At 36.6% G+C, this 24,548-nt stretch overlaps 1 protein-coding gene across 1 annotated transcript in view; it reads left to right on the plus strand.

Moving 5' to 3' along the window:
- Positions 1-24,548, plus strand: part of PDE6C (phosphodiesterase 6C) — a 27,860-nt gene continuing 3,312 nt past the window's right edge. The window contains exons 1-21 of the mRNA XM_017840128.1: positions 1-903; positions 9,272-9,424; positions 9,539-9,628; positions 9,848-9,988; positions 10,495-10,569; positions 10,658-10,722; positions 10,831-10,897; positions 11,656-11,703; positions 11,992-12,141; positions 12,811-12,954; positions 13,039-13,107; positions 16,106-16,252; positions 16,625-16,732; positions 16,839-16,948; positions 18,973-19,060; positions 20,430-20,530; positions 21,625-21,732; positions 22,306-22,369; positions 23,173-23,247; positions 23,377-23,460; positions 24,334-24,487. Of these exons, the coding sequence (XP_017695617.1) occupies positions 424-903; positions 9,272-9,424; positions 9,539-9,628; positions 9,848-9,988; positions 10,495-10,569; positions 10,658-10,722; positions 10,831-10,897; positions 11,656-11,703; positions 11,992-12,141; positions 12,811-12,954; positions 13,039-13,107; positions 16,106-16,252; positions 16,625-16,732; positions 16,839-16,948; positions 18,973-19,060; positions 20,430-20,530; positions 21,625-21,732; positions 22,306-22,369; positions 23,173-23,247; positions 23,377-23,460; positions 24,334-24,487 (2,521 nt within the window). The 5' untranslated portion in view covers positions 1-423. The remainder of the gene's footprint in view (positions 904-9,271; positions 9,425-9,538; positions 9,629-9,847; positions 9,989-10,494; positions 10,570-10,657; positions 10,723-10,830; positions 10,898-11,655; positions 11,704-11,991; positions 12,142-12,810; positions 12,955-13,038; positions 13,108-16,105; positions 16,253-16,624; positions 16,733-16,838; positions 16,949-18,972; positions 19,061-20,429; positions 20,531-21,624; positions 21,733-22,305; positions 22,370-23,172; positions 23,248-23,376; positions 23,461-24,333; positions 24,488-24,548) is intronic.

Genomic DNA, 24,548 nt, shown 5'->3' on the forward strand with positions numbered 1-24,548 from the left:
TTTCGTGTGCATAGTACAATATATATGCTGTGAATGAAGGAGATAACCTACAGGTATACATATCTACACTTCAGACAATTTTATAAGGTCTAAGAATTAATTGGTTAGTTTAAAATGCTAAAATGATTCCCTGAGGATTTATGAGCTAAGAATGCTCAGGGGTTTAGTGTCCTGACATCTCTTTAATTAGCAGTCTCCAAGATCTCACACTAAGAAGATGCTAAGCCAGTGCCTTCTGTCATATCTCAAGAGTTTCAGAAGGCTTGAAAGCCACAGAGGAAGGTGAATGTATTATGTCTGTGAGCTATACAATATGTACAAAGTACATTTTTCTTACTAGTAACAAGTTAGGACTTCTTCCTACCACTCCTGCTTTGATGGTGATGAATTTCTAAAAGAAATCCTAAGAAAAATCCAGCAAAAATGGGTGAGGTAAATAAAGATGCTGTTGAAAAATACCTGGAGAACAATCCTCAGTTTGCCAAGGAGTATTTTGACCGAAAAATGAGGGCAGAAGTGCTGGGAAGTATCTTTAAAGTGAACCCTGGAGATGTGAAGGAAGGAGTCAGCTTCAAAGACATGTCTCGCCTGGAGGAAAGTAACATACTTTTTGAGTTGATAACAGAAATCCAAGATGAAGCAGGTGTTATGGAAAAGATAGTGCACAAGGCCCTGCAGAGGCTGGCACAGCTGCTGGCAGCTGATCGGTGTAGTATGTTTCTTTGTCGTTCCCGAAATGGTATTCCAGAGGTAGCCACCAGGCTTTTGGATGTCACTCCAACTTCCAGCTATGAGGAAAATTTGGTAAAACCAGAAAATGAGACTGTTTTTCCTCTGGACATCGGGATAGTGGGATGGACTGCTCATACCAAGAAGTTTTTTAATGTACCTGATGTGACAAAGGTAAGTGACTTTTCTTGGGGACTGGGTTTCTGTGCATTTGCTTACTCAGCTTCCTACCCAGGTAAAAAGTCATTATTTCGAAACATCTCAGAGACAAAATTCAGACTAATAACATGAGAAAAGCATCAGCAGATTGCATAAAATCCAGTAGAACCACATCATGTAGCCTTGTGAGGTATTTCCAGTATCCTCATAGCTGTTGTAATGTCAATGACTATAATAAAGGAGAAGAATATTAGATAAATAGAGACCAGTGAATATTTGTGTTTCTGTTGAACAAGGCAGGCTTCTATTCTGTTTTCCAATATGGGCTTGCAAGGGCTCTCCCTTATCATTCTGTGCTGCCATACATCTATCTCTGAATACACCTAATTTGCAGCTTTTGTAATGAAGATGCATCCTTTTAAGTAGGTGACTGAGGACAGATGAAGATGATGCCAACATATATGTTCAGGTTCAAGTCAGTGTTTGATTTTAAATGGATCCAATCAAGTAGGTCTAGATCCAGGGCTTTCGTTCAGAACCATCTATAGAAGAAGATTAATGAGTCTGATCTGTTCTGATATTTTTGAAGTTCTTATTAAATTTGCACAGAATCACCTTCTGTACTTAAGAGGCTGATAAAGGTTATTATAAATGTTAATTAAAATTATGAGTGACCTAACAAAAATTAAACATGCATGAATGACATCTGCTTTAGAATCTACTCTGAAATATATGGGGAAACATAAATATGCTTGGATTGTTGAAGATTTCTTTAAAAATAGCTAACCTTATATCATCAGATGGTGACATTTTAGTCTTATGTGGAAAAGCTGAGCATAATCAAATGGTGCTAAGATAATTCTCAAGATGACAGTCTGGATTCTCAGTATTTCCTATACAGTCAATTAAAAATTTCAGGCCATTTCAGAGATAGAAATTACCTCAATGTCCTAAGCTCATTTTAAATAATAAAAATATTTATAATTGATATTATCTATGCTTTCCAAGAGGTAAATGAAAAAATAATAAATTTTATAATGCTTACAGTTATAAAGGGCTATTTTCAAAGCTCAGAAACAAATTAAAACATATATATATGTGAAAAGAACATTCCAATATATAGTAAACTACCTCAGATGTAAATAGGAATCACAGGAGCAAACAGAAGAATGACTGATTTGATAAAACAAATCAGTTGATTTTCAACTGACCACTAACGTTTTCTTCAATGACTGCTGTTCTGACAAGAAGAGTCTGACTTACTGCCTCTTACCACCACGTGGGGGGATTGGAGGATAATCCTTCTAAATTCATAAGACTGATTACATGAGAAAAGATCAGGAGGATCAAGAAAGATGTGCCTCCTATCAGACACTGCACTGCTTCTCAACATCAGTATGCGAGAGGCGCCCAGAACAGGGCTGCCCAAATATTTCTGTGTTTGCAGTAGGATTTGATCAAAATTTTGTGAGAAATGTCATTTGAATATGCTTAAATAAGAGAAATTTTCTGTCCATCTAATCCTACTAGGTATTTTGCGCTCATAAATTAATTCATATCAGCTTGATATCTGTCCAGTTATTATTCAGTCATTCTAAGGTAATTTTTACTTAGGCACCCATTCACTTTCTTAGGATTACTGAGGTCTCTGCCATTAAGCACATACTTAAAAATGCAATTAAATCACAGTCTCTTTAACCTACATTTGGCAACTAAATGTCATATAAATATTTATACTTTATAAGTTAAGTACAAAACTCCCAGAGACTTCTCTGGGACCAAGGTTTGATATTTAAAAACAATCCCAGAGACCTCAAAATTGTCACGATTTCCATTCTATGTGTACAAAATGTTCCTGTCCAAGTCCACACTCCTCACACAGGCAAAAGTCCCACTAATGTCACCAGAATCTTTACCTCCATAAGGAATCCAGAACTGCAGCTTGAGTCAGTAACATTTAAGGAATATAATTAGTCCATGGCAGCAGAAATAGGCAGCCACTGAAGCCTTTATCATGTTTTGAAAGGATGATCATTCTTCAGTTCACTTCATATGCACTTCAGTCAAACTAGATTATCTGCTACTCAAGTTCTGAACAAAAAATTACAAACAGAATTAAGCCAGAGAGGAATTTTGCCCTTACTGCCTTGTCAGAATACAAAATGCACAATGACTACTTCTAGATGGCTACAGTACTTTAAAAATGTTGTGTCTAGCCACTTTCTACTGTTGACACAGTCCATATCCAAACAGCATAGTGCTTTTTAAGTCTCAAGTACATGACAACAGTGACAAACCCATGGTGTGACATTTTCATTCTTTAATCATCACGCCTTTATAACAAAAATAAATGTAATAAAAGATCAGAACAGCAATAAATCATTGGGAGAAAAAATAAATGACTCCACTTTTAGTGCCTGGTAACCAGTTCTTTAGGGATTATCTCCTTCTTCAACCTGGAAAGGTACCAATAAACGTGAGGAAGCTCCTCATCCTGACTAATGCTTCAGAAAAGAAAAGCAGAGGAAAAGATACAGACCTTCTGTAATTCAATTAGCAGGCAGAACAGTCTCTCCCCACATGATTATGGACCTGTTGACTGCGAGAGCTAATAGTGTTTAATCCAGGATTTAACAGTTGTGAGAAATAGAAGGCCAGGCAGGACCCTTACCCTAACAATTTGTCTCACATTATTCCCAGGGTCCAGCAGAGTATGTGACTCAAATATTACAAAGGAAAATAATAGGTTGCATAAAAATTTGGTATGTCCATTAATATTCTTTAAATAGTAACTGATAACACAGGCAACAGTATAAAGGACAGTAAAATTACTTTACATTTTTTAGTAAGGCATTATTTCCAAATAAAACTAAGAAATAGTTCGACAAGGAGTATGTCTTCTGGGGAATCAAAATCTCACATTCTCAGTTTGTAAGAAACAATAATAAATACTATATATATCTGCTTTAATCCATAATCTATTTAAATTATTACACTATTCCTTTCAATTCAGAGGTATCTGAAGACGGGGATTTAACTGAGGGTTGGAAACTCAAGAAAAAATATTCTTGGCTTTAGTAGAGTATAAAATTATAAAAATGGTGAAAAAAATGCTTCAAAAGAAGTGAAAGCTTTTGGATTAGAACTACAAAGGGAGTGAAATGTTCTGATGCTGAAATAAGATGATGCCTCATTTTTAGAGGTCCTGTACAAACCTCAGTGAAGTGAAGAAACAAGAGGCCATGGCAACATTCCAACTCAGATTAAGCACCCAGAACAGTGATCTTTGTGTCACTTAATTTAAACACTGGAAATCTATGATACAAACCAACTTAAATACATCTTCAAGTTGCAAGTACTTGTATCATCCCCTTGCAATCTGATCCAGCTTCAGACTGCAGCTTTACTTCTCTTTAATGCAAGGGTGGGAGAGACTTTAATTCCAGGCCTGTCTGAAGCGACAGGAGTTTCAGACTGATGTGAATGTGCTGGGCCCCAGACTCCAGGCTGTGCCTGAAATGAGGTGGCCTTTCACCTCAGAAGAATGTGCATTGTGAATGTTAATTTCCTCTCCTCTATCTTATCATCTTGATAATAAAAATCAGATTGTCAGAAATTCACACTCAACACAGTAAATATTAACTCGAAAAATGTAAACATGTTCCTATCTGTTATAAAGACAAAGGTTCAGTCAGTTTACCAGAAAATATTTCCACATAGGAACAAATTTCTACTAATCATGCCTTTCAGAAGGAAACACCAAACAATTCTTCCCTTGATTTAGTGTTAAAAGAGGAAAGTTCCCAAAATTGAAGAAAAAATGCATGTTAAAAATTAAAAGGAAAATCTCCCTTTTAACCTAGTTTTCTTAGTTTATGTGAAAAAATACTTAAAGCAATACAATACAAATCCAATTTAAAAAAGTTCCAAAATAGCCACTACATATGGTAAGTAACAAGCAGGCATTTCAATGACAAAACTGAAAAGTTCAACCCCCAAGTGCTGTTAAATATATATTAATTTCTACTTGATTCAGTTTCACAACCCCAGTGATCTTGAAGATAACAAAGTCAATTTGTTCTGTAATGCCAGTAAGTTACATCTCAAAATGCAATTTACATCCCTGACAATACATGATTTTTGGAGTGTGGCCTAAGGAATGGCCAACTCATTTAATTAATTGGGTTTGGTCTTGAATCAGATTGATGACATTTTGTAGCTAATGGTAGGTGTTTTTCATATTCTATTCATACTCAATTACATCATTATGAAACAAAAACATTCATGAGTTGAAATTAGGCTAAGCAGAAGTATGAGATGAGGCAATATAGCACACCAATACCACCTAGTGAGCACTTAAAATTTTGAGAAACCTGAACCAGTGGAAGACAAAGAGTGGAAGAACAAAATATCAGGAAGAGAAGAAAATACTGCAGAGCTACCAGAAAGAAAACCAGAAACATGTAGAGATAATGCAAGGAAATATGGGAGTGTGACACCAGCTCCTCATGTCAGAGATTCCTGCGGTTCCCATTCCAGTAGTGCTCCACACCCACTCCTAGTCATCACACATCCAAAGGATGATACATTTTGACCAGTCTAAGCTCATCTATGCAACACAAACCTCCCACCCAAAAGAAGCAAAATAGGCATAACTGCAAGGGGTCACAGTAAGCCCTTCTTCCTCTGTGCTTTACAAGAAGAAAGAGGTGGAGAAAAACAGGCATTTACTCTCTTGGCCCTATTACTTCATCTGCAGGATTAAGTCTTATCACTTCTGTTCTATTGGGTCACTTCAACCCCATGTGGCACTACAGGTTTGGGGAAGAGTGGCTGGAAGCTGCCCAATGGAAAAGAACCTGGGGGTCCCGGTCGACACCGGCTGAACACGAGCCAGTGTGAGCCCAGGTGGCCAAGAAGGACCATGGCATCCTGACTTGGATCAGCAATAGTGTGACCAGCAGGAGTGGGGCAGGGATCATGTCTCTGTACTCAGTGCTGGTGAGGCTGCATCTCGAATCCTGTTTCCAGTTCTGGGCCCCTCACTGCAAAAAACATATTGAGGAGCTGGAGCACCTCCAGAGAAGGGCAAAAAAGCTGGAGAAGGATCTGGACCACAAGTCTAATGAGGAGCAGCTGAGGGAGCTGGGAGTGTTTCGCCTGGAGAAAAGGAGGCTCAGGGAGATCCTTATCACTCTCTACAACTACCTGAAAGATGATTGTAGCGAGGTGGGAGTCAGTGTCTTCTCCCAACTAACAGGTGACAGGACAAGAAGAAAGGGCCTCAAGTTGTGCCAGGGGAAGTTTAGATTGGATATTAAAAACATTTCTTCACTGAAAGGGTTGTGCTAGCTGGCTGTGCTAGGTAGGTGCTGGTGCTACCTTAGTGCAAATCCAGGACACGTTGCATATCTCGGGATGTATCTAAAGAACTGATCATTGTATAGCAAATGCCTTGGTATCTCAACTTTAAGTGGAGCTAGCAGGAAATTCTTTCAGATGTACCACAGTTAAGGAGTCAGCAGCAGATTGTTTTTTCCATCATTTCTTTTTTTAAAGCCTATTTTATGTTTTGACTGAGAGCTGAAAGTTCAAAACAGTGCTCTAAAAGACATTGCAAAAAGTAATTTTCTTGTGGTTACTGAACTTTCTGAACAGAGACTTGCATTAAAATATTTCTATCCTCTGAAAAATTCACATGACCAAATTGCTTCTTCTGAACACTTCTTAACACCACTGCTTGTACCTTCAGCCTGGAGTTATTGAACAAAGACATAGCAGCTGTGTCCTGCTGATTCAGCTTCTTTGGTATATATACATCCATTTTAAGCATTCAGAAATACAGCGGTGTCTGAAATTTTTATTTATTCCCTCATAGCAGTACACAGTGCCTTAAAACCAGAAACTTGAGCCTCACAATCATGCTAGATGCTCTTAGTGATGCAGAAGGACTACAAAATAGGGTTAAATTATCTATACGATTTACTTGATTTTCAGTGGCTAAAACAGAGATTTAGAATTTGTTACTGAAGCCCAAAACCACATCCAAGTCCAGAATGGTTATGTCAGTAGGTAGCACATCTCAGAGAAAACCAAGTATTTCCATGTAATAACTTATTTATTTAGCAGGCTATTTGATTCTTACACAGAAGAGATAGATTGGCATTTTCTGTCTGTTGAGTGAGACTGCCCTACGCCTTTCTCTGAGAAAAACTGAAAACAGCAAAACAGGGAAATTTTGTCAAAAATAGAGAAGACATCACCTTTTCATGTGGACGATATATTCAAAACTGGCTACACTTTCCAGGGATCCAAACACAGCCTGACACATTGAATGCTATTTATAAGGATGACACAGGCTGTCCTTGAGAGAATCAACTCTCAGTAAGAGAGTCCAGGCTGTAAATATAAAAAAGACATTTAAGAGTTACTTCCAGAAATTTAATTCCTTTCACCAAAATGCAGCTCTAGAAGGAAACATAAAAGGTAAATGTAGAAGACAGACTATCTAAAGAGTATGAAGAACTGAAGGGAAAAAAAAAATCCAACCCTAATATTTTGATCCCATAATAAAATTCAGTCTTCCTTCTCAGGGTTGTGTATGCTATAAATTCAAAATATACTAGAAAAAGTTGCTAGACCAAAGAGGGGGAAAGGAAATTAAGAGGAAGGATCTAAATAGCAGACAAAAAAATTTATTCTGGCATTTCTGAGTACAGTCAAGCTTGATTTTATGCTCTAGAAAATATTTATTTGTTGGGGTTTTTGTTTAAGTAGCTCTCTCTATAACTTATGAAAGCTGAAATTCCATTATGTGGCATTCTGCAACATTCTCCAGCCTATCAGCAAGGAAGACACCTTGAGATCCACCACTCAGATCTCAGCTGCCTAAGCTAATGCAGTAATCAGTAGCAGTAATATTTACCAGCTTTGTGGGTGGACATGGAGTAACAAGTCAGTTGCTTTATAAGTGGCTTTACAAATATTTGTCAACAGCAGAAGACTGGTAAGATTTGGGAATCTTGATTCTGCGTGGATGTCCTTAAAACAGGACTCTGTTGGGCTTGCTCTGGCCAGCTGCCATTCCTATCCATGGTGTTCCAATGCAGTCTGACCTTCCCTGGTTACCAGGACATTTGCTGCCTCCTGACATTCTTATTTAACACCAACTGCTCATCACCTTGAGAAATCAGAAGCAGATTTGTTAAAGGAAATTCAAGGAGATTCTGCCATTGACTGCAGATCAAGGCTTGACCACTCATCTCTCTGAAGAAGTCTGAGCACTGCCCTTTAGCAGTGGCATATGTGAGGGGATGGAAAAGGCTCAGTGAAGACAGTCTGGCTATTTTAGCTGCTTAGTAGAACCATGTCACTTCTCAGTATGCACACATCAATAGACTTCAACCCCCCAAATCATAACTCACCTCATTCAGGTGTATTCTCATAAGCACATCACAAAACATAACAGCCCTTGACAAACAGATTTCCCCCAAAATTTTTAAATCTCTCTTTTTAAGAGAACACTAAAGCCATTCAAGAAAACACCAAGAATTTCTTTGATATGAAGAAATAAATCAGTTTTCCATGAAACATGAACTAGCCTCTCAGTATTTTTTACATTAAAAATTTAAAATAATAACTTTTGCTAAACCCTCCTAAGCATTCAGTTTCAAGGATGAAACTGGTTGGATAGTTAGTTGTGGCTCATTCATTAGTCACATGGTTTTATTCCCACAGGATCACACACACAGCAAAAGCAGCTCTGTGTTCTGATCCCCCTAGTCCTATACCCTCCCTTTCACCAGAAGAGCATGTTGGGCTGGGAGCAACAGGACTGGGAGTCTGTCAGACAGGAAGAAATAAGAAACAGCTCAGCCACATGTGTACGTGCAGGGGATGCTTCTCTGCCAGAAGCAGATGGTAGTTTTAAACAGTGGGTGTTGGAACAGTATAATGAACTTTATCTACAGAAATAATTAAATAATAATAAATATTGACATAGCTATGAAGTAAATCTCTTACATGCAAGCCATATGTATTAGATTCACGGGTAATCAGGGAGCAGTTCTTATTGTTCTTTCATTTATTCTAGATTTTCACACATTTTTAATTCCTCAGATTTCTCAGCATTATAATAAAGACCTGCACACAACTTGGTTTCAGAAACTATCTTCATAGCCAATGCCTAAATTAAGCTTGTACATATAACTCTGCAAGATTGAGTTAAATAATGATAACGGGTTTTTTGCAAGTATAAACCTACTGAAGTGTGAAACTGTGCTCACAGCATTGCAAACAGAAGTTGTCAAATGAAATGATCATTTGCTCTTTGCACGTAACTAATTGTTCCGCATTTAATTTGTGATTTTTTTCTTTCTTTCAGAACAACCATTTTTCTGACTTGCTGGACAAAAAAACTGGTTATAAAACAGTCAATATGTTGGCAACTCCAATTACACAGGGTAAAGAGGTGCTTGCTGTTCTGATGGCACTCAACAAATTAAATGCCCCTGAGTTCTCAAAAGAGGATGAAGAGGTAATAACATTAAATGACACACAACGATATAGCTGTTAGTTCAATTAGTAGTTTGAGTGATTCTATCCCTTGGTTTGATACTTTAGTCTTATTTTTGCTCTTTATCATTTTTAGGTATTTAAAAAATACCTCAATTTTGTGTCTTTGGTCATAAGAAATCATCACACATCGTATCTCTACAATATCGAATCACGAAGAAGTCAGGTATAGAAGAATTTTTTAATGATAATATTTAATTTTTGTGTGAAACCATTATTATTCCCACTATTTTATATTCTTGCATGCTTACTGAAGTAAGGATACCATCTATTTATTTTTTCATATGATAACAGTAAGGCACCTTATCATTTTGTTCTGGAATGCCTAGGATGCATGTGTTTCCCACTGTTATGAATATTTACCCTTTTTCTCTTTTGTAAATAGATGCTTTTGTGGTCTGCCAACAAAGTATTTGAAGAGCTAACAGACATAGAACGGCAGTTTCACAAAGCACTGTACACTATTCGAATGTATCTGAATTGTGAAAGATACTCCATTGGTCTGCTGGACATGACTAAAGAGAAGGTAACAACTATTTTGCCTACTTGCTAGAAATGTCCTACTCCTAACCTTAAGTCTCAAAGATACAAAGTTACCATCCTTTCTAGCCCTTTGGGATAATTTACATATAAATTTAACCATGTTACAAAGATTACATGTGAAATATAAGCACGGCAAAGGATACAATCATGATAAACCTGAAGGCTAATTTTGAAATAATTTTTCATACTAATAATTCCATATGAGAAAGGGTAGAAGAGGGAAGTCCAGGTCTGAAATACCTGCCTTCTAAAACAATAATTAAGCTGTACAACTGTCTAGAGATAAGATTCAGATTAGCCTGTAATTTACTGGTAAACATTGCCTGGATTATAATGAACAATGTTTTCTTAATATTGTCTGAAATGTGACCATAGTAAACTATGGAGAAATAAAAAAACAAAATTGCAATCCACAGATGTGATGTTATCTTTGAACACAGAACTGGTTTGGTTTTTTTCTTTTGCTAAACCCTGTGCATCATTTTCCAGGAGTTCTATGATGAGTGGCCAATCCGGCTGGGGGAGGCAGAGCCATACAAAGGCCCCAAGACACCTGATGGACGAGTAAGGATATTAATTTTTCTTTTTATGAATCTTAAGTTTGACATTGAGGTTGTACAGGTCACCTACATGTTTTTCTCTTTTCTTTTAGGAAGTTAACTTTTATAAGATTATTGACTATCTTTTACATGGACAAGAAGAAATCAAAGTCATTCCGTGAGTATTCATTGGCACCCTGCAAATGTGTGGTAATTAGATATATTGCTGGGATAGAATAACATGTCTATATTGTAGAAATAATTTAATTTCATTGTCTCTCTAAAGGTCACCTCCAGCAGATCACTGGTGTCTTATCAGTGGATTGCCAACATATGTTGCTGAAAATGGACTTGTAAGTTCATAACAATAGTAAAATCTAGAAGTTTAAGTTCATACAGTTGTTCTGATTGAACAAAAAAAAACAATCCCAAACCTCCCCATGACCAAAATCCTCTACAAAAATACCATGCTGTTCCAGTGTCATTGGTTCCTAGTGAAACCATGTGAATCAGTAGTCTGGATGGAGACAAGGCCTCAGCACAAATGGCCAAAACATCTGGAAAATTTTCCTCTGATTATGGTGATATCAGAGGAATAATGTGTGCATCTGATGTCACTTTCCAGGTGTGCTAAGTCTCATAAAAAAATGTCAAAGTAACAAACCCATCACATACAAAGTTTTAAAATTTTCTTTTTTTTTCTTAAATCTTCTTGTGTAGACAATATAAGTAATTCAAAGTCATGGTGTGTGATAGCTATTAGTAACCCTATGGTATGTTTAATAGAGCCTTTAGAACTCAATTATTTCATTCTAGAAACCCCCATGCCATTTTAAACTGGAAGTCATTTTCTTAATCATTATGCTTTTGCACTGTGAGACATCCTACATGAGGGAGTTTGCTACAAACACTCCAGAATGATGTCTGGTAGAATAACCACATCTAATTTAATGGGAACAAAGTTTTAAAACTAAGTTTTAATTTCTCTAGCTGGCTGGGATGTTTACTGTTCCTAGCTTAGAAAATAAACATGCCTTTTTAAAATATTAGGCTAAGGCTTGATACCCATTATATTCTATTTAAACAATGGCTCATTTTCTTTATGTTGCAGATTTGTAACATGATGAATGCACCAGAAGATGAATATTTCACATTTCAGGTAATTTCAGTAATGTTAATAATTATAGATATATAATTAATTATAGTTATATATTTATACATATATATTTATTATATTATATATAATATAATTAATTATATCTATATTCTACAATATAGATATTGTAGACAAATATGCTAATGTTTGCCACTAATTAGTTATACAGTTGATTACATAAATAATTTCTCCTTTGTGATGCATGGATCTTGTTGTTGCATTGCTTATATCAATAGCTGTGTTATTACTTTCAAAGAAATACACATTTCCTGGGTTTTGGCTTTCCTACAGAAAGGACCAGTGGATGAGTCCGGATGGGTTGTCAAAAATGTCCTGTCATTGCCTATTGTCAACAAAAAAGAAGAAATTGTGGGAGTTGCAACATTTTACAACAGGAAAGATGGAAAGCCTTTTGATGAGTATGATGAACAGATCATTGAAGTAAGCTTAATAGGATTAGAGGGTTTAAGGAGCATGTAATGTTAATAAAAAATACTATAGTAAAAAGTAATTTTAAATGTCTGAAAATTTCCAAATAGGCTGTATTAACATCTAGACAAATGTCTATCTGCTTCACCATACAGTTTCTTAAGAATCAGAGATTTTATTTGCCTATATAAAACCAAAAAATTATGAGCGATCATTTACATGCCAGTAACGAAAAGAAGTCACACAAAATTCTATTTTCAATCATTTGACTATTTAGTCATGGTCACCACGGGTAAGCAGAATGGCATGCTTCTTGCCAATGGATATTGAGCCTGTGATCATGGGAGTTCACATAATATCCACGATCATATGTACTCAGGCAAGATAAGATGCTACACAGTGTATCCAAGTCCACTCACCTGACTTAAGCTTCATAAGCCTCAAAGTCTGCTATATAAAGTGGGAATATGGGGCCTTAATTACTAGGCTGAGATAAACAACCTCATTAAAAGCTATGAGTACTTAGAGAACCAGTTGATGGAAGATAAAGGCCTCTAACAAATAGAATGGCACATTGTTTTTCAAAGGGTGTTATCAGAAACTGGACCCTAAGAAAAGTAAGTTCAAATTGTTCATTTTATTGTCCTGGCATCATCTCTGCTTTGTTTGGCTTTGTTCTAGACTCTCACACAGTTCCTAGGGTGGTCTGTTTTAAATACTGACACTTATGACAAAATGAACAAGCTTGAAAACAGGAAAGACATTGCTCAGGAAATGCTTATGTACCAGACAAAGGCCACTCCTGCTGAAGTTGAATCTATCCTGGTAAGTTTCTGTACACAACCACAAAATTAAAGTGGGAAATTTGCTACACAAACACTTAATTTTCTTACCCTTTTTCATTTTTAGAAATACAAGGAGAAATTAAATGTAAATAGTTTGGATGAATGTGACCAAAAGGATCTCGTCAGGATTTTGGTAAGTCATTAAACTGAAAATTCTGGTGATGTATTTCTGTCAGACAGTAATGTGTCCTCATCGTAGAAAAAGCTGCATATAGCCAAATCCTGATTAATACAATTGACATTAGCTATCAGTGCCACAGGCTAGATGGAGCTTATTTAGTAATACATGGTCAGTCTCTACTGTCCCTGTATGTGAGACCCCACCGTTACCTACAGGGAAACATTCTGTCCCAAACATACATCAACAGACTTGGATAGTCAAGGCCATATAAAGAAGTGTTTATATGAATTAACATTTAAAGTGCTTAACCTTTTAAAATATCCATGGAGACAATGCTACATCTGTAATTGAATTTAATTTATTTAATTTTGAAAATAAAAGAAAGGATATTGAAGTGAGGCCACTTTCATTCTCAGTAAGAGTATGTAGGGGTAATATAGGAGTGTCAGTAGAACAAACCTACTTTCAGATTAATTTTCCTGCATTTCCTTAGGCGGAGAAGTCCAAAGACAGTGATCTGTGACTTCACAGTGACAAAACAGATTTGACCTAATCAGGTCTCTGTTCTACTACTCTGGTAACACTAAAACAAAAATGAGTCATTTCTTTTCCAGACTGTGCAGTTCTCTGGTTGCCTTAGTATTTCAACCTAGAAAGGAAGTGCCTTTTTGAAAGAAAACTCCCCATTTTTCCCATTTAGTGCACTTCTTTTCTTGTGCAGCAGTCCTGGAGCACATTCACTGGCCTATTTTATCTGAAAAAAAACCTCAAAGATGTGCTCCAGGAAAACACTGAATGAACTTCCACTGTTAATAGATCAAAACAGAGCTAGGCTGAAGAAAAAAGGTCAAATATACACAAATCTGTTGATTTCCTGTACCAACCACTTCACATATTTCCTACTATTACACCACATTTGCTGAGGTACACGTAGCCATAGGGAAAAGACCTCTTGAAACTATTTTTAGCTATGTACATGTGCATGCTGGAATGCATTGGTGTTAATGTTTTACTGGCTTCTACAAAACAGATGCTCAGACAGCTTGCAAGTGGTGAAACAAAAAAATATCAACAGATCATGTGTAGCCTCACATACCTGCTAAAGGAAATTTATTTTGGTTGCATGCAAAACTGCAAAAAACAATAGATAAACATTATAAAATTTCTCTACTGGTACAGCAAAACCTGAGTATTATGGTAAAGGCTCTAAATGTGAAAACATAATATTGGTATGATTTTAATCTCCAAAAAGCAATTAAAGTGGGTTCTCTCAACATTGTGAAGTCACAAATTCAAAGGTCTAATATCATCTGCACTTCCAAGGCTACATGCATATGCTTTATCCTATTATAAGACCTGGAGTCCCAGATACCTAATGAGATAAAGCAGGTGTTTCTAGATCTGATGATTCACAAAGTAATGGGTCTTAAACCATCACTCGTCTAGGTTTCTTTGCCCTTGATCTCTGATTTGCGTAGATATAAAGGAAAAACCCAGGGAGAAGGAAATGGATGTTTAGCCTTATTTTTAAAATACATGCATACATTCAGTCATCTTTTTTCCTTATCCAAAAAGTAGAGGTCATTTATAGACTGCTATGGAGGAAGGCAGTCATTGTAATAATATAATCTACTCTTAGTGTTGCATCAGACTTCCTTCAGTTAATTCTTGTTTGGATTGGAGCACATTCTTTAAAATATGATACTGCTCCCCCTAGGCTTTGGGATACACAGATGAAGAGTGCTATAGAAGAGTTCACAAGTGGTGCTGGGTTTCTTAACTTTGGTATCTTCTGCATTTTAGAATTTAGTATATGTTTTATGGAGGTGATCAGTACAAGCTGGACAAAACTCTGTGTCTGCCCTTCAGAGAGAGAAAAATCTCGGAATGGCAACCAGACAACTTCTAATGAAATTTAGTACGTGGGGCAAAGGTTATGTACTTACACAGTCTACTACTTCTGGAATGATCCCTCATTTTCTTCAGTGGTCAGACTGTTCAGAACGGACTGCTGTAAACTACAGAAAGGCAGAATCACCAGCAACTACAGCACTAGAAAGTAAATTACTTGGAAGGGATTAAAATAAACCATAATAACAATACAAACTATATGCTTGGTACATTTAAGAATTGTAACAATTTTTACTTTGTGCATACACTGAGATCATTCAATAGTGAAGCAGTCAAGAATCTACTACCTCAGACAAATGAAAACATAAATAAGATTTGTGAGTTTTTAAATCTGATCTTGTAGGATTTTCCAGTCCACTTTCGATTTGTCTATTAAGTATATATAGACTAGTACAAAGAGAGACTATCACAGAAGAAAAGGTAGGACAGACCTATTTTGAGGGCTGGTTACGGAGCAGAAGCAAACAGCTAGCACTCCAGAAGTCAAATAATGTACAGGAATCTTTGCTTGCCTATAGTGTCTCCAAGAGAAGACAAAGCTATGGGTAGGCAGGCATGCAAGGAAACTTTCTGGTAAAAACAAAATGTTGTTGCTATGCTTTATTCAACTGTAATAGTAAAAAATGTTTTGGTCTAGACATGTTGGTTTTGGTTACTATATGCTTCACTATTCATAAGATCCAAAAAGGAAGAACACTCAGTGAGAACAATTTTGGTTGTGAAAAAGATGAACTGTACCCTTGAGATCAGGCTAAAAGTGTGAGAATCATTGGATTTTATACCAGGAAGGAGAATTTCCAAGGCTCGAGGTTTCTAAACTAAGGAAATGTTGAGATGGCCAAAACAAATTGTGTTGGAATTCAGAGTAGGAAGAATCTGTCCAAGGCTTTTATTTATTGTCTTTGAGAAGAAACCCAGCAGTATCACAACTGTGTTTCATGACTTAATACATATTAGTTTGTACTGACACCTGAGGCCTTTGAAGACACAGTAAGCACACTTTCCTTGAGCAATATTTCTACTGAAGAAAATGAAAAAAAAAAGCTTTTCCAACTTTGTTCTTGCCAGAAAACCCCTTGTTTTTGATTTTTCCTAACAGAAAGAAGAATTACCTGATCCAAAAGATTTAGAACTGTATGAATTTCGCTTCAGTGACTTTCCTGTTACAGAGCATGGCCTGATAACTTGTGGAATACGACTGTTCTTTGAGATAAATGTTGTTGAAAAGTTCAAAGTCCCAGCTGAGGTTTAGTTTATTTTTTCCTGTTTATATTTATTTTTAAATAGCTGATTTTAGGTACTTTAATCTAGAAGTAGATAATACTAAAATATTAGCAGTATGGTTAACAACCTTCCATTTTTAATGAAACATTTACATATTTGTCATAAAAACATAAAACTAATCTTGAATTGTGTGAGCTATATAGGGGATTAAATCAACATGCATTTCTGTAAGAACAATTTGCTGTTTCAATGTTTAATTCAATGAAAAGCATTTATTTTCAAAGAACTGGCACATTATTACAGTAAATTCATAGTATATTCCAGTAATTTTATAGGAATTCCATTGTTTTGTTTCAATTAGCAGCACAGTCTTAATCACTTTTGTTCCTAATAGGTTCTTACAAGATGGATGTACACAGTCAGGAAGGGTTATCGAGATATCACTTACCATAACTGGAGACATGGATTCAATGTGGGACAAACAATGTTTACTCTACTGATGGTAATGTTGCTAATATTAACCTTACATTCATTATTTAGTTTTCTTTCAATTCCAAATGGGAAACTCAGGAAGAGATACACTTGGAATTATCTGTTTTCTTTTACAGACAGGCAAAATAAAGAAATACTATACTGATCTAGAAGCCTTTGCCATGGTTGCTGCTGCTTTCTGCCATGACATTGATCACAGAGGGACCAATAACTTGTATCAAATGAAGTAAGTACAAATGCTCAAAAACATGGTAATGTACTGTTTTTAGTGACAAATGAAAAAAAATAATGTCAAAACTTGCAAAAATATAAGGTATATATTCCATATTCATCTGGCATGAATAAATAATTATGCTACAGAAGGTTTCTGTTTCAGAGCACTTCAGACAGCTGAAACACAAAGACAAAATGCAAAAGCAGAATCTTAGAAGGGTCACCTGATGCTGCATTTTTAAGAAACGCTAGCAATGCATGGATTGTAGTAGACAAAACTTCGTGCACGAGGCCACAAAGAAATGAGAAAGGGCATTTTGTCTTTTTCAAGACAAAGGGGCATAAGCACTTTTCTGGAGAGGGATGAAGGATGTGACATAGACAAGGGCCAGTTTAGAGTAAGACGGGATTTTTCCTCTCTTTTCCACTGCCTAATATGACTAGCTCAGTTGTTCCTTCTCACACTCAGTTTCCTGACTGATGTAGCTCCTCTCCTGAGGTGTAACCTCCTCATGTTATACAGGATTCTGAGCTAACAAGTTTGAGTTTACCACTGAGTCCACATGCCCAGTTACACATCAGGAGGTTCAGCTTTGCAGTTCATGCTCCCTCTTGTTCTGACAAAATATTCTAAAGGATTTCTTTGCGGTTTCTATCTTGTTTGTTATGAAACAATATGAATTAGCAGATGCTTGTTATAAAACGATATTAATTCATTTTAAATTTACCTTTGTATTACAACAATACATATCATGGTGAGACTCACTCTTGTCTTGAAGAGTGAAGAATCGACCATTTAGTCTCTTACATGATCTGTGAGGGCTTGTTTCTAAGTGCTAGCCAGAGAACACACGTTTCTCAAAATGTCACGTGTACCAGAAGATTATAATTTTCTGACTACAGTTTCCACCAGCTATGTCTCCAGAATGATTTATCCTCCCCCTCTGACCCTGAATACACTCCTCACAGGAGAGGCATTTCAGCCTCTGTGCTAGAACAGTGACGCAGGGGGATTTTCCGATTATTCCCAGGGATTCTCCAGGTGACGTAGGAGAGAGAGAATGACAGACATTGATTCTTATCCAGTGGACTGCCTCTCATCCAAACAAGTTTAAGGTGGGGTTTAAATCCTCCTACTGTGGTCTTCCCTAGCTGAAAGCCCTCTACGTGAGGTCATACGCAGTAAAGCTATTTATAAAACTCATTAGGCTTTACCACAACAGTCTTAATCACATCAGAAAATATACGTATGATGTAGCCCATCCGGGGTTATCTGAGGAATACAGCTATTAGCTGAGGGAAGAAAGGAGGAAAATACAGTTCTAAACATGCAGAACCACCTGGAGCCCTTGTAGGCAGGATACTTCTCCCTTCATTCCACCATCATAGTCTGACACAGAATTTCCTCTGCTTGAAGCTTAGTCCAATGTCAGGGGAACGCTTTTAGTTTTGTGATAAGACTGAACACACCTAAGCTGTCAGGACTTGTGTGGTCCATAAAATGGTGGGTTTGGGGGGAGGGGAGAAGCCCAAGGGCATTAGAGGACTTAAACTCCATTATACTGTTATTTCAGATTGAACTTAGAGTTAACTAGAATCCCAGGGAACATGACCCAGTCATTACAGATATATGAGAGTTCAAAAGCCATACCACAAAATAAACACTAAAGGATGGATAAAAACTATTTTTAAGGTACACAGGATTGGCATAGACTGTACAAACAGCAAAACTGAACATGCAAGACAAAATAGAGGCATATATTAAATAACACAGCTTTTGCGTTTTGAAGTATCTAACAACACCTTTGACTTTAGTGGGCACTGAACACCCAGTGCTCTCCAATTTCCATCATCACTCATTCACAAAAATGAAGGCAAGCAAGTTGGATTTTTTCCTCTGTGTCATACCAATGATTAATGTATACAGATTAAACTATTGAACATGGAGATCAGAAGCATTTTAACCCTAAATACATGAAACCTGAATAAAAACTATTGTCTTCAAAATAATATAAATAATTGCCTATTTTTCAACAGGTCAGCTGCTCCACTGGCAAAACTTCATGGCTCTTCCATTTTAGAAAGGCATCATCTAGAGTACAGTAAAACCCTGCTGCAAGATGAGGTACGTCATGGACATTCTGCTTACTACGATCAACACAAAAGATCCAATTAGGTCATAGTGTTCCAAATTTCACTGGGTCTCATTCATTCCTCTATCTTCAGATCAAGAAATTATGCTAAAATTCAGAAGTTTAAGCCAAATTCTTACACATTTTCCACTTTTAGAGAAATATCAGTAATTCCACCAGAAACAGACTCACTTCAGATAGAAAAGCTTTTCCTCTGGGCCTTACTCACGTGCCTCAGAGTTTTTTCCATTTTCACAAAACAGCTGATATTGAAACCAAAGCAGAAAATACAATACATACATGACAACCACATGTTGTCATTAAACCGCTGTGCCTGAACAGAGAACCCAGTTCAGCTTCGGGCTCTGGCAGCTGAGGAACAAAGGGATGGAGCTGTTTATGGAGGGCCCCCCTGCTGCCAGGCCAGACCCACCCCACACCTTTACCTTGCTAAACAGAGAAGGGGTCTCATGAGGCTCTGCTGCAGCTCCCATTACTGATCTTCCTGCACCAGGCAGCCGCCCGCAGTTGCCCTTCCCCAGCCGCTGCCGAGGTGATGCTCCCCACTGCAGTGTCCCCAGGCCCAGCTGCCCCACAGGCCCTTCTCCTCCACCGGGGATCGGCCTTCCAGCCCTCCGCAGCGCCAGGCTCTGGCTGCAGCAAGGGAGACAATTTACACTCTTTACTCTGTATTTTCCACGGAAATAAGCGATTTAAAGCAAGATGTGCATGCATGCACCCCTTCCATCCCTTGTTTACAGCAGCATGGCAGGCACCCACTTCCACCCTCATTTTCCACTTCTAATCCCTGTGGTGATGCTGTTGCCTGACCTCATGAGGTCATGGAATAAATCCTTATGCTAAGCATTTGTTCGTTGAAAACAAAGAAACAAAACACCTTTACCTTTATTGATGTCAATGTACTTTTTCAAATGTGAGATGCTGGGGACTAACTCCTGCTCTTGGCCAGAGCAGTTGTCAGGACCTCCGGAGGCTCTCACCAGCAGCATCTTCTGTTAAAGAAAGAAATAAAGCCAGGACACCCAGAAAACTGCTGAGTGTGACGGTCTCATTCCCTTTGCCTGAGGAAAAGTGCATTGCATTTACCATGGTAGGCCCCTAACACCACTGCAGGCAATAGTACCAATCCAGGTTAACAGGGGGAAAAGGTCTCTACTGGAAAGCTTTAAAAATTCTAGGATTATTAGATTTACGGAGTGTGAATTTTTAATTTGTAGCATTATTTTAATTTAGGGACTGTAGTTGGCCAATTTCATTATACTATGCTGCGAGAACCTGTATAGTACAAACCAAAGACAGTGTTATAAAAGGAATTGAATTCATAAACTTTCCACCTTGCAGAGTTTAAACATCTTCCAGAACCTAAATAAGCGCCAGTTTGAAACCGTCCTACACTTATTTGAAGTTGCAATAATAGCAACTGACTTGGCTTTGTATTTCAAGTAAGTACTAAATTCTGTATAATTTTGTACTGAAAAGAAGTCAATCCTATAGAATGTATAACTGTAATTTTTAAATGTTTATATGCATAGAACTTTACTTAAAATTGTTATTAAGTCTAATTATTGTAAAAACCAAGACATTCTTAGATTTATTATAAACTTACAAATTAGAGAATACATAAACATACACAATATTTCATATAAATTCAGTAGTATAAATTCATTGCAATATGCTTTAGTTACAACAAACACTATTCCTGAAGTGTGGATTCGGAAGCCTAATCATAACGTTGTGCCCATATGTGATATTTAGCATACCATACAGTAAATACTCACACTAAACAAGAGGATGCTGAAAATGAACATGCTGGTTTACAAAAACCCTATGGACATCAAATGATGTGCTAAATATGCCAAAGAGTCCAAATATCAAATCATCCATTCTGTTCCTAAGTTAGTGACTTGATGTGCTTTTATAATGAGTATTTTCTTTAAAGATATATGGAGCCTTTTGTTTTATGATTGGGACAATTTAAAGACAGAAGACAGGAAAAAATTCAGAAAGTTGTTTAATAGCAGTTATTAAATTTTAAATAACAGTAATTCCATTTTTTCATTGATTCTAAACAAAAATCAGAAGATTTATTACGGAATACCAAGACACTTTTTATGTTTTTGAAATTTCTTCTTAGTCAGGTCTTAGCAATTCTTTGGATTTTTGATGGGAGGAAGTGAAAGAATATTTATTAGTATTTGCTTCACTTTTCCCAGTTCAGTATGGTACAGAAATGCACATTTAATACTAAAGAAATGAGAATGCCACCCCAGTTTAATATAAAGAGGTAGGAAATTGGTTATTTGTTTCTTTGTCAGAATTCTGACACATTACTTTACATGTCAGTAGTATACAGCAAAATCTAAATGTCTAGGTTACCTGAAAAGTTTGAGTTCAACAGGAGGGTTTCACTTTGATACTACTATGACTAGGATGCTAGTTTGGAAAAGCACAAATATAGTAAATATGGTTTTCTATTTAGTTATTAATATAGTGACTTATGTTCTCTAATATATGTTCTATTGGTATGTTTTAACAGGAAAAGAACTATGTTCCAAAAGATTGTGGATGCAATTGAAAAAATGGAAACAGAAGAGCAGGCAATTAAGTATATATCTATTGACCCAACAAAAAAAGAAGTCATCATGTAGGTGGTTAATATTTTACTCTTTATTCAACCAGTTATCTAGAACTAGATTTTAAAAGAATTTGGGCTCCTAAATATGCAAATTAAGACTTGATGTTATTGTCCAATGACAAGCATAACCATGATTTTAAAATAGATGTCTACAATCTTCTCAAAATGTGCATCCATCTGCATCTTAGGTATCTAAATTCATTTTAAAATCCAGACTTTTTTTTTTTTTTTTAATAATCATCCTAACTATTCACAGAATAGTTAGGTTTGGCAGGGACATCTGCATTTAGTCCAATTCCCCTGCCACGGCAGGGTCACCTAAAACACGTTACACAGGAACATGTTAAGGTGGGGTTTGAACGTCTCCAAAAAGGGAGAATCCACGACTTCCCTGGGCAGCCTGTTCCAGTGCTCTGCCACCCTCAATGTATATTTGTTCTCCCTCATGTTGAGATGGAATTTCTTGTGTTTTAGTTTATGGCCATTGCTTCTCATCCTGTCACCGGGCAGCACAGAAAAGAGCCTGACACCATCCTCTTGACACCAAAAACGACACTCATTTTGGTTTTTTTGTTTTCAAAGGGCTATGATGATGACTGGATGTGACCTGTCTGCAATAACCAAGCCTTGGGAAGTGCAGAGTAAGGTAAGTACTTTTGAAATAGACAATACTGGATTTACTCTCTGTTTTACTGCCCATCTGTTGTACAATCAGTCAAAAAAAAAAATAATTTAATATCCGTTGATATATATTTAAGTACCTGTTGCTTTCAGAAAAGAACCTCTATCTTTGTCACTGTGAGTGTAGGTGTTCCATGATGTCTCTCCTCAACCACTTCACAGGCTGCCAATCTTTCTCTACTTGTCCTTCCTCTAAAACTGGTATCCCAAATTCTGGCAGCTGTATTTTTGTGCTATACAACTTTTACTACCCTCCAGCTATTTTTAAGGTACAGATTTAACAACAGTATGGTTTGAATTGTGTCTGTTCTGTAGATCTCGGTGCCATTGCTAAGCCATAGCTTAAACATGTTAAAAATAAATTCTGCAATACAGAATGGTACATAAGTACTTCAAGTACTCCAGTACTTATCAACCATCCTGCTGAAGCACATCACTTAGGCTTACAGGAAGGAATATGTTTTAAGAATGCATAATCAAAATACAACTGTAGGATGCTTGTGGAGTCTTCTTAAGTTCTATACATTGCAGTACTACAGGACTGTTATGTTGCTAATATTGCCTTGTTCCCATTGACAATAATCTATCATTTACTCAGCATGCATCAGGATATTATTAATTTGCTGGAAAAAGCCTTCAGTACAGCAGATAGTACTGCTGAAAAAAATTGACAGGTTTTTTTCCCCCATTTTCTGGAAAGCCTTGTTCTTTTATTTATTTAAATTTACTGCTTTCTGCTGATAATTCCACTCAATTGTGATTATTCAGGTTGCCCTCATGGTTGCAAACGAATTCTGGGAGCAAGGCGACCTGGAACGAACTGTGCTACAGCAACAACCTATTGTAAGTACTAAATAATTTAACTGTGTTAAGCAATATTAACTGTCATTAAAACATCTATGATGCTTACTAGATCATGATACCAAAAAGCATGATATCTACGTATTCTAAATTACTGCTCTTCTGTTCTAGCCTATGATGGACAGAAACAAAGGAGATGAACTACCTAAGCTCCAAGTTGGTTTCATAGATTTTGTGTGTACATTTGTGTACAAGGTAAGAGTGACTGGTTTTGTTTTCCTACTGCAGCAGTTTTGATGGCACAATTAGTACAAGCTGTTGCAGTTAAAAAATTCTAGACAGCAGCGGGACTCTTGGTCACAGGGTGAACAACCATCACAACTGTCATAATTTTTCAAAGATTTCAAATTTTCAAAGAATTGCTTCCACAGAGCAAACGCAAGAGATGTGAAGCAAATTCATATAAAGGGAAGATACCAGTGAAACTTGAAGGTGCTGAGGTTTTGTTATTACCCTGAACGGCTGAGTTACAAAGTCCAGCTTGATTTTTCACAGTCCCATTTAATATAAGCAAACAACATGCGGATGGTTACAGAAAGCAGTTAATGGCACAGCAAAGGGAACAGAAAACTCGAAATACTCTGGATGTATAGATATTCTGTACCTTCTATAAGGCATTGAAATGTCAACATTATTAATCCTTGTCTAGTTTTTTATATTATCCCAAAGAGTCATGCAGAAAAGTGACATGTAATATTTTAACATCTTCAGATATATCCTCATCTGCTTGAAATATACTACAGGATAACAGACTTTTTTATTTTTTCCTGATAATTATACAATAAAATATCATGTATCATATCTATAACTGTATTATATGAGTCAGACTATCATATGTAGGATTAGGGAAGATACTAAAATGTGAAGTATACAATTCCAATATTTTCCTAACAGACTATGTGCACAATAGGGCATTATTATCCCAATATGGTATTTTCAATAATATCCCTTAGAATTAGATCTAACAGAAAAATTAAATGCTTTCTCAGCAGTATTTCCACAATTTCAGGTTTTACAACTCATCAGTGCTTAAAATTTTTAACGTACTAATTTAAATTGTTTGTACAGGAATTCTCAAGGTTTCACAAGGAAATTACACCTATGTTTGATGGTCTTCAAAACAACAGGGTTGAATGGAAAACACGAGCTGATGAATATGATGAGAAAATGAAAGCCATTGAGGAACAAAAGAAAAAGGAAGAAGAAGCAGCTGCCCAAAAAGGTTAAGTAACTTCTTAGATTTTCATTTACATATATTTGTAAGGCAGTCAACATATTCTCTC

The sequence above is a fragment of the Lepidothrix coronata genome, unplaced genomic scaffold (genome assembly GCF_001604755.1).
Source record: "Lepidothrix coronata isolate B3197 unplaced genomic scaffold, Lepidothrix_coronata-1.0 Scaffold8, whole genome shotgun sequence".
NCBI classification, from domain to species: Eukaryota; Metazoa; Chordata; class Aves; order Passeriformes; family Pipridae; genus Lepidothrix; species Lepidothrix coronata.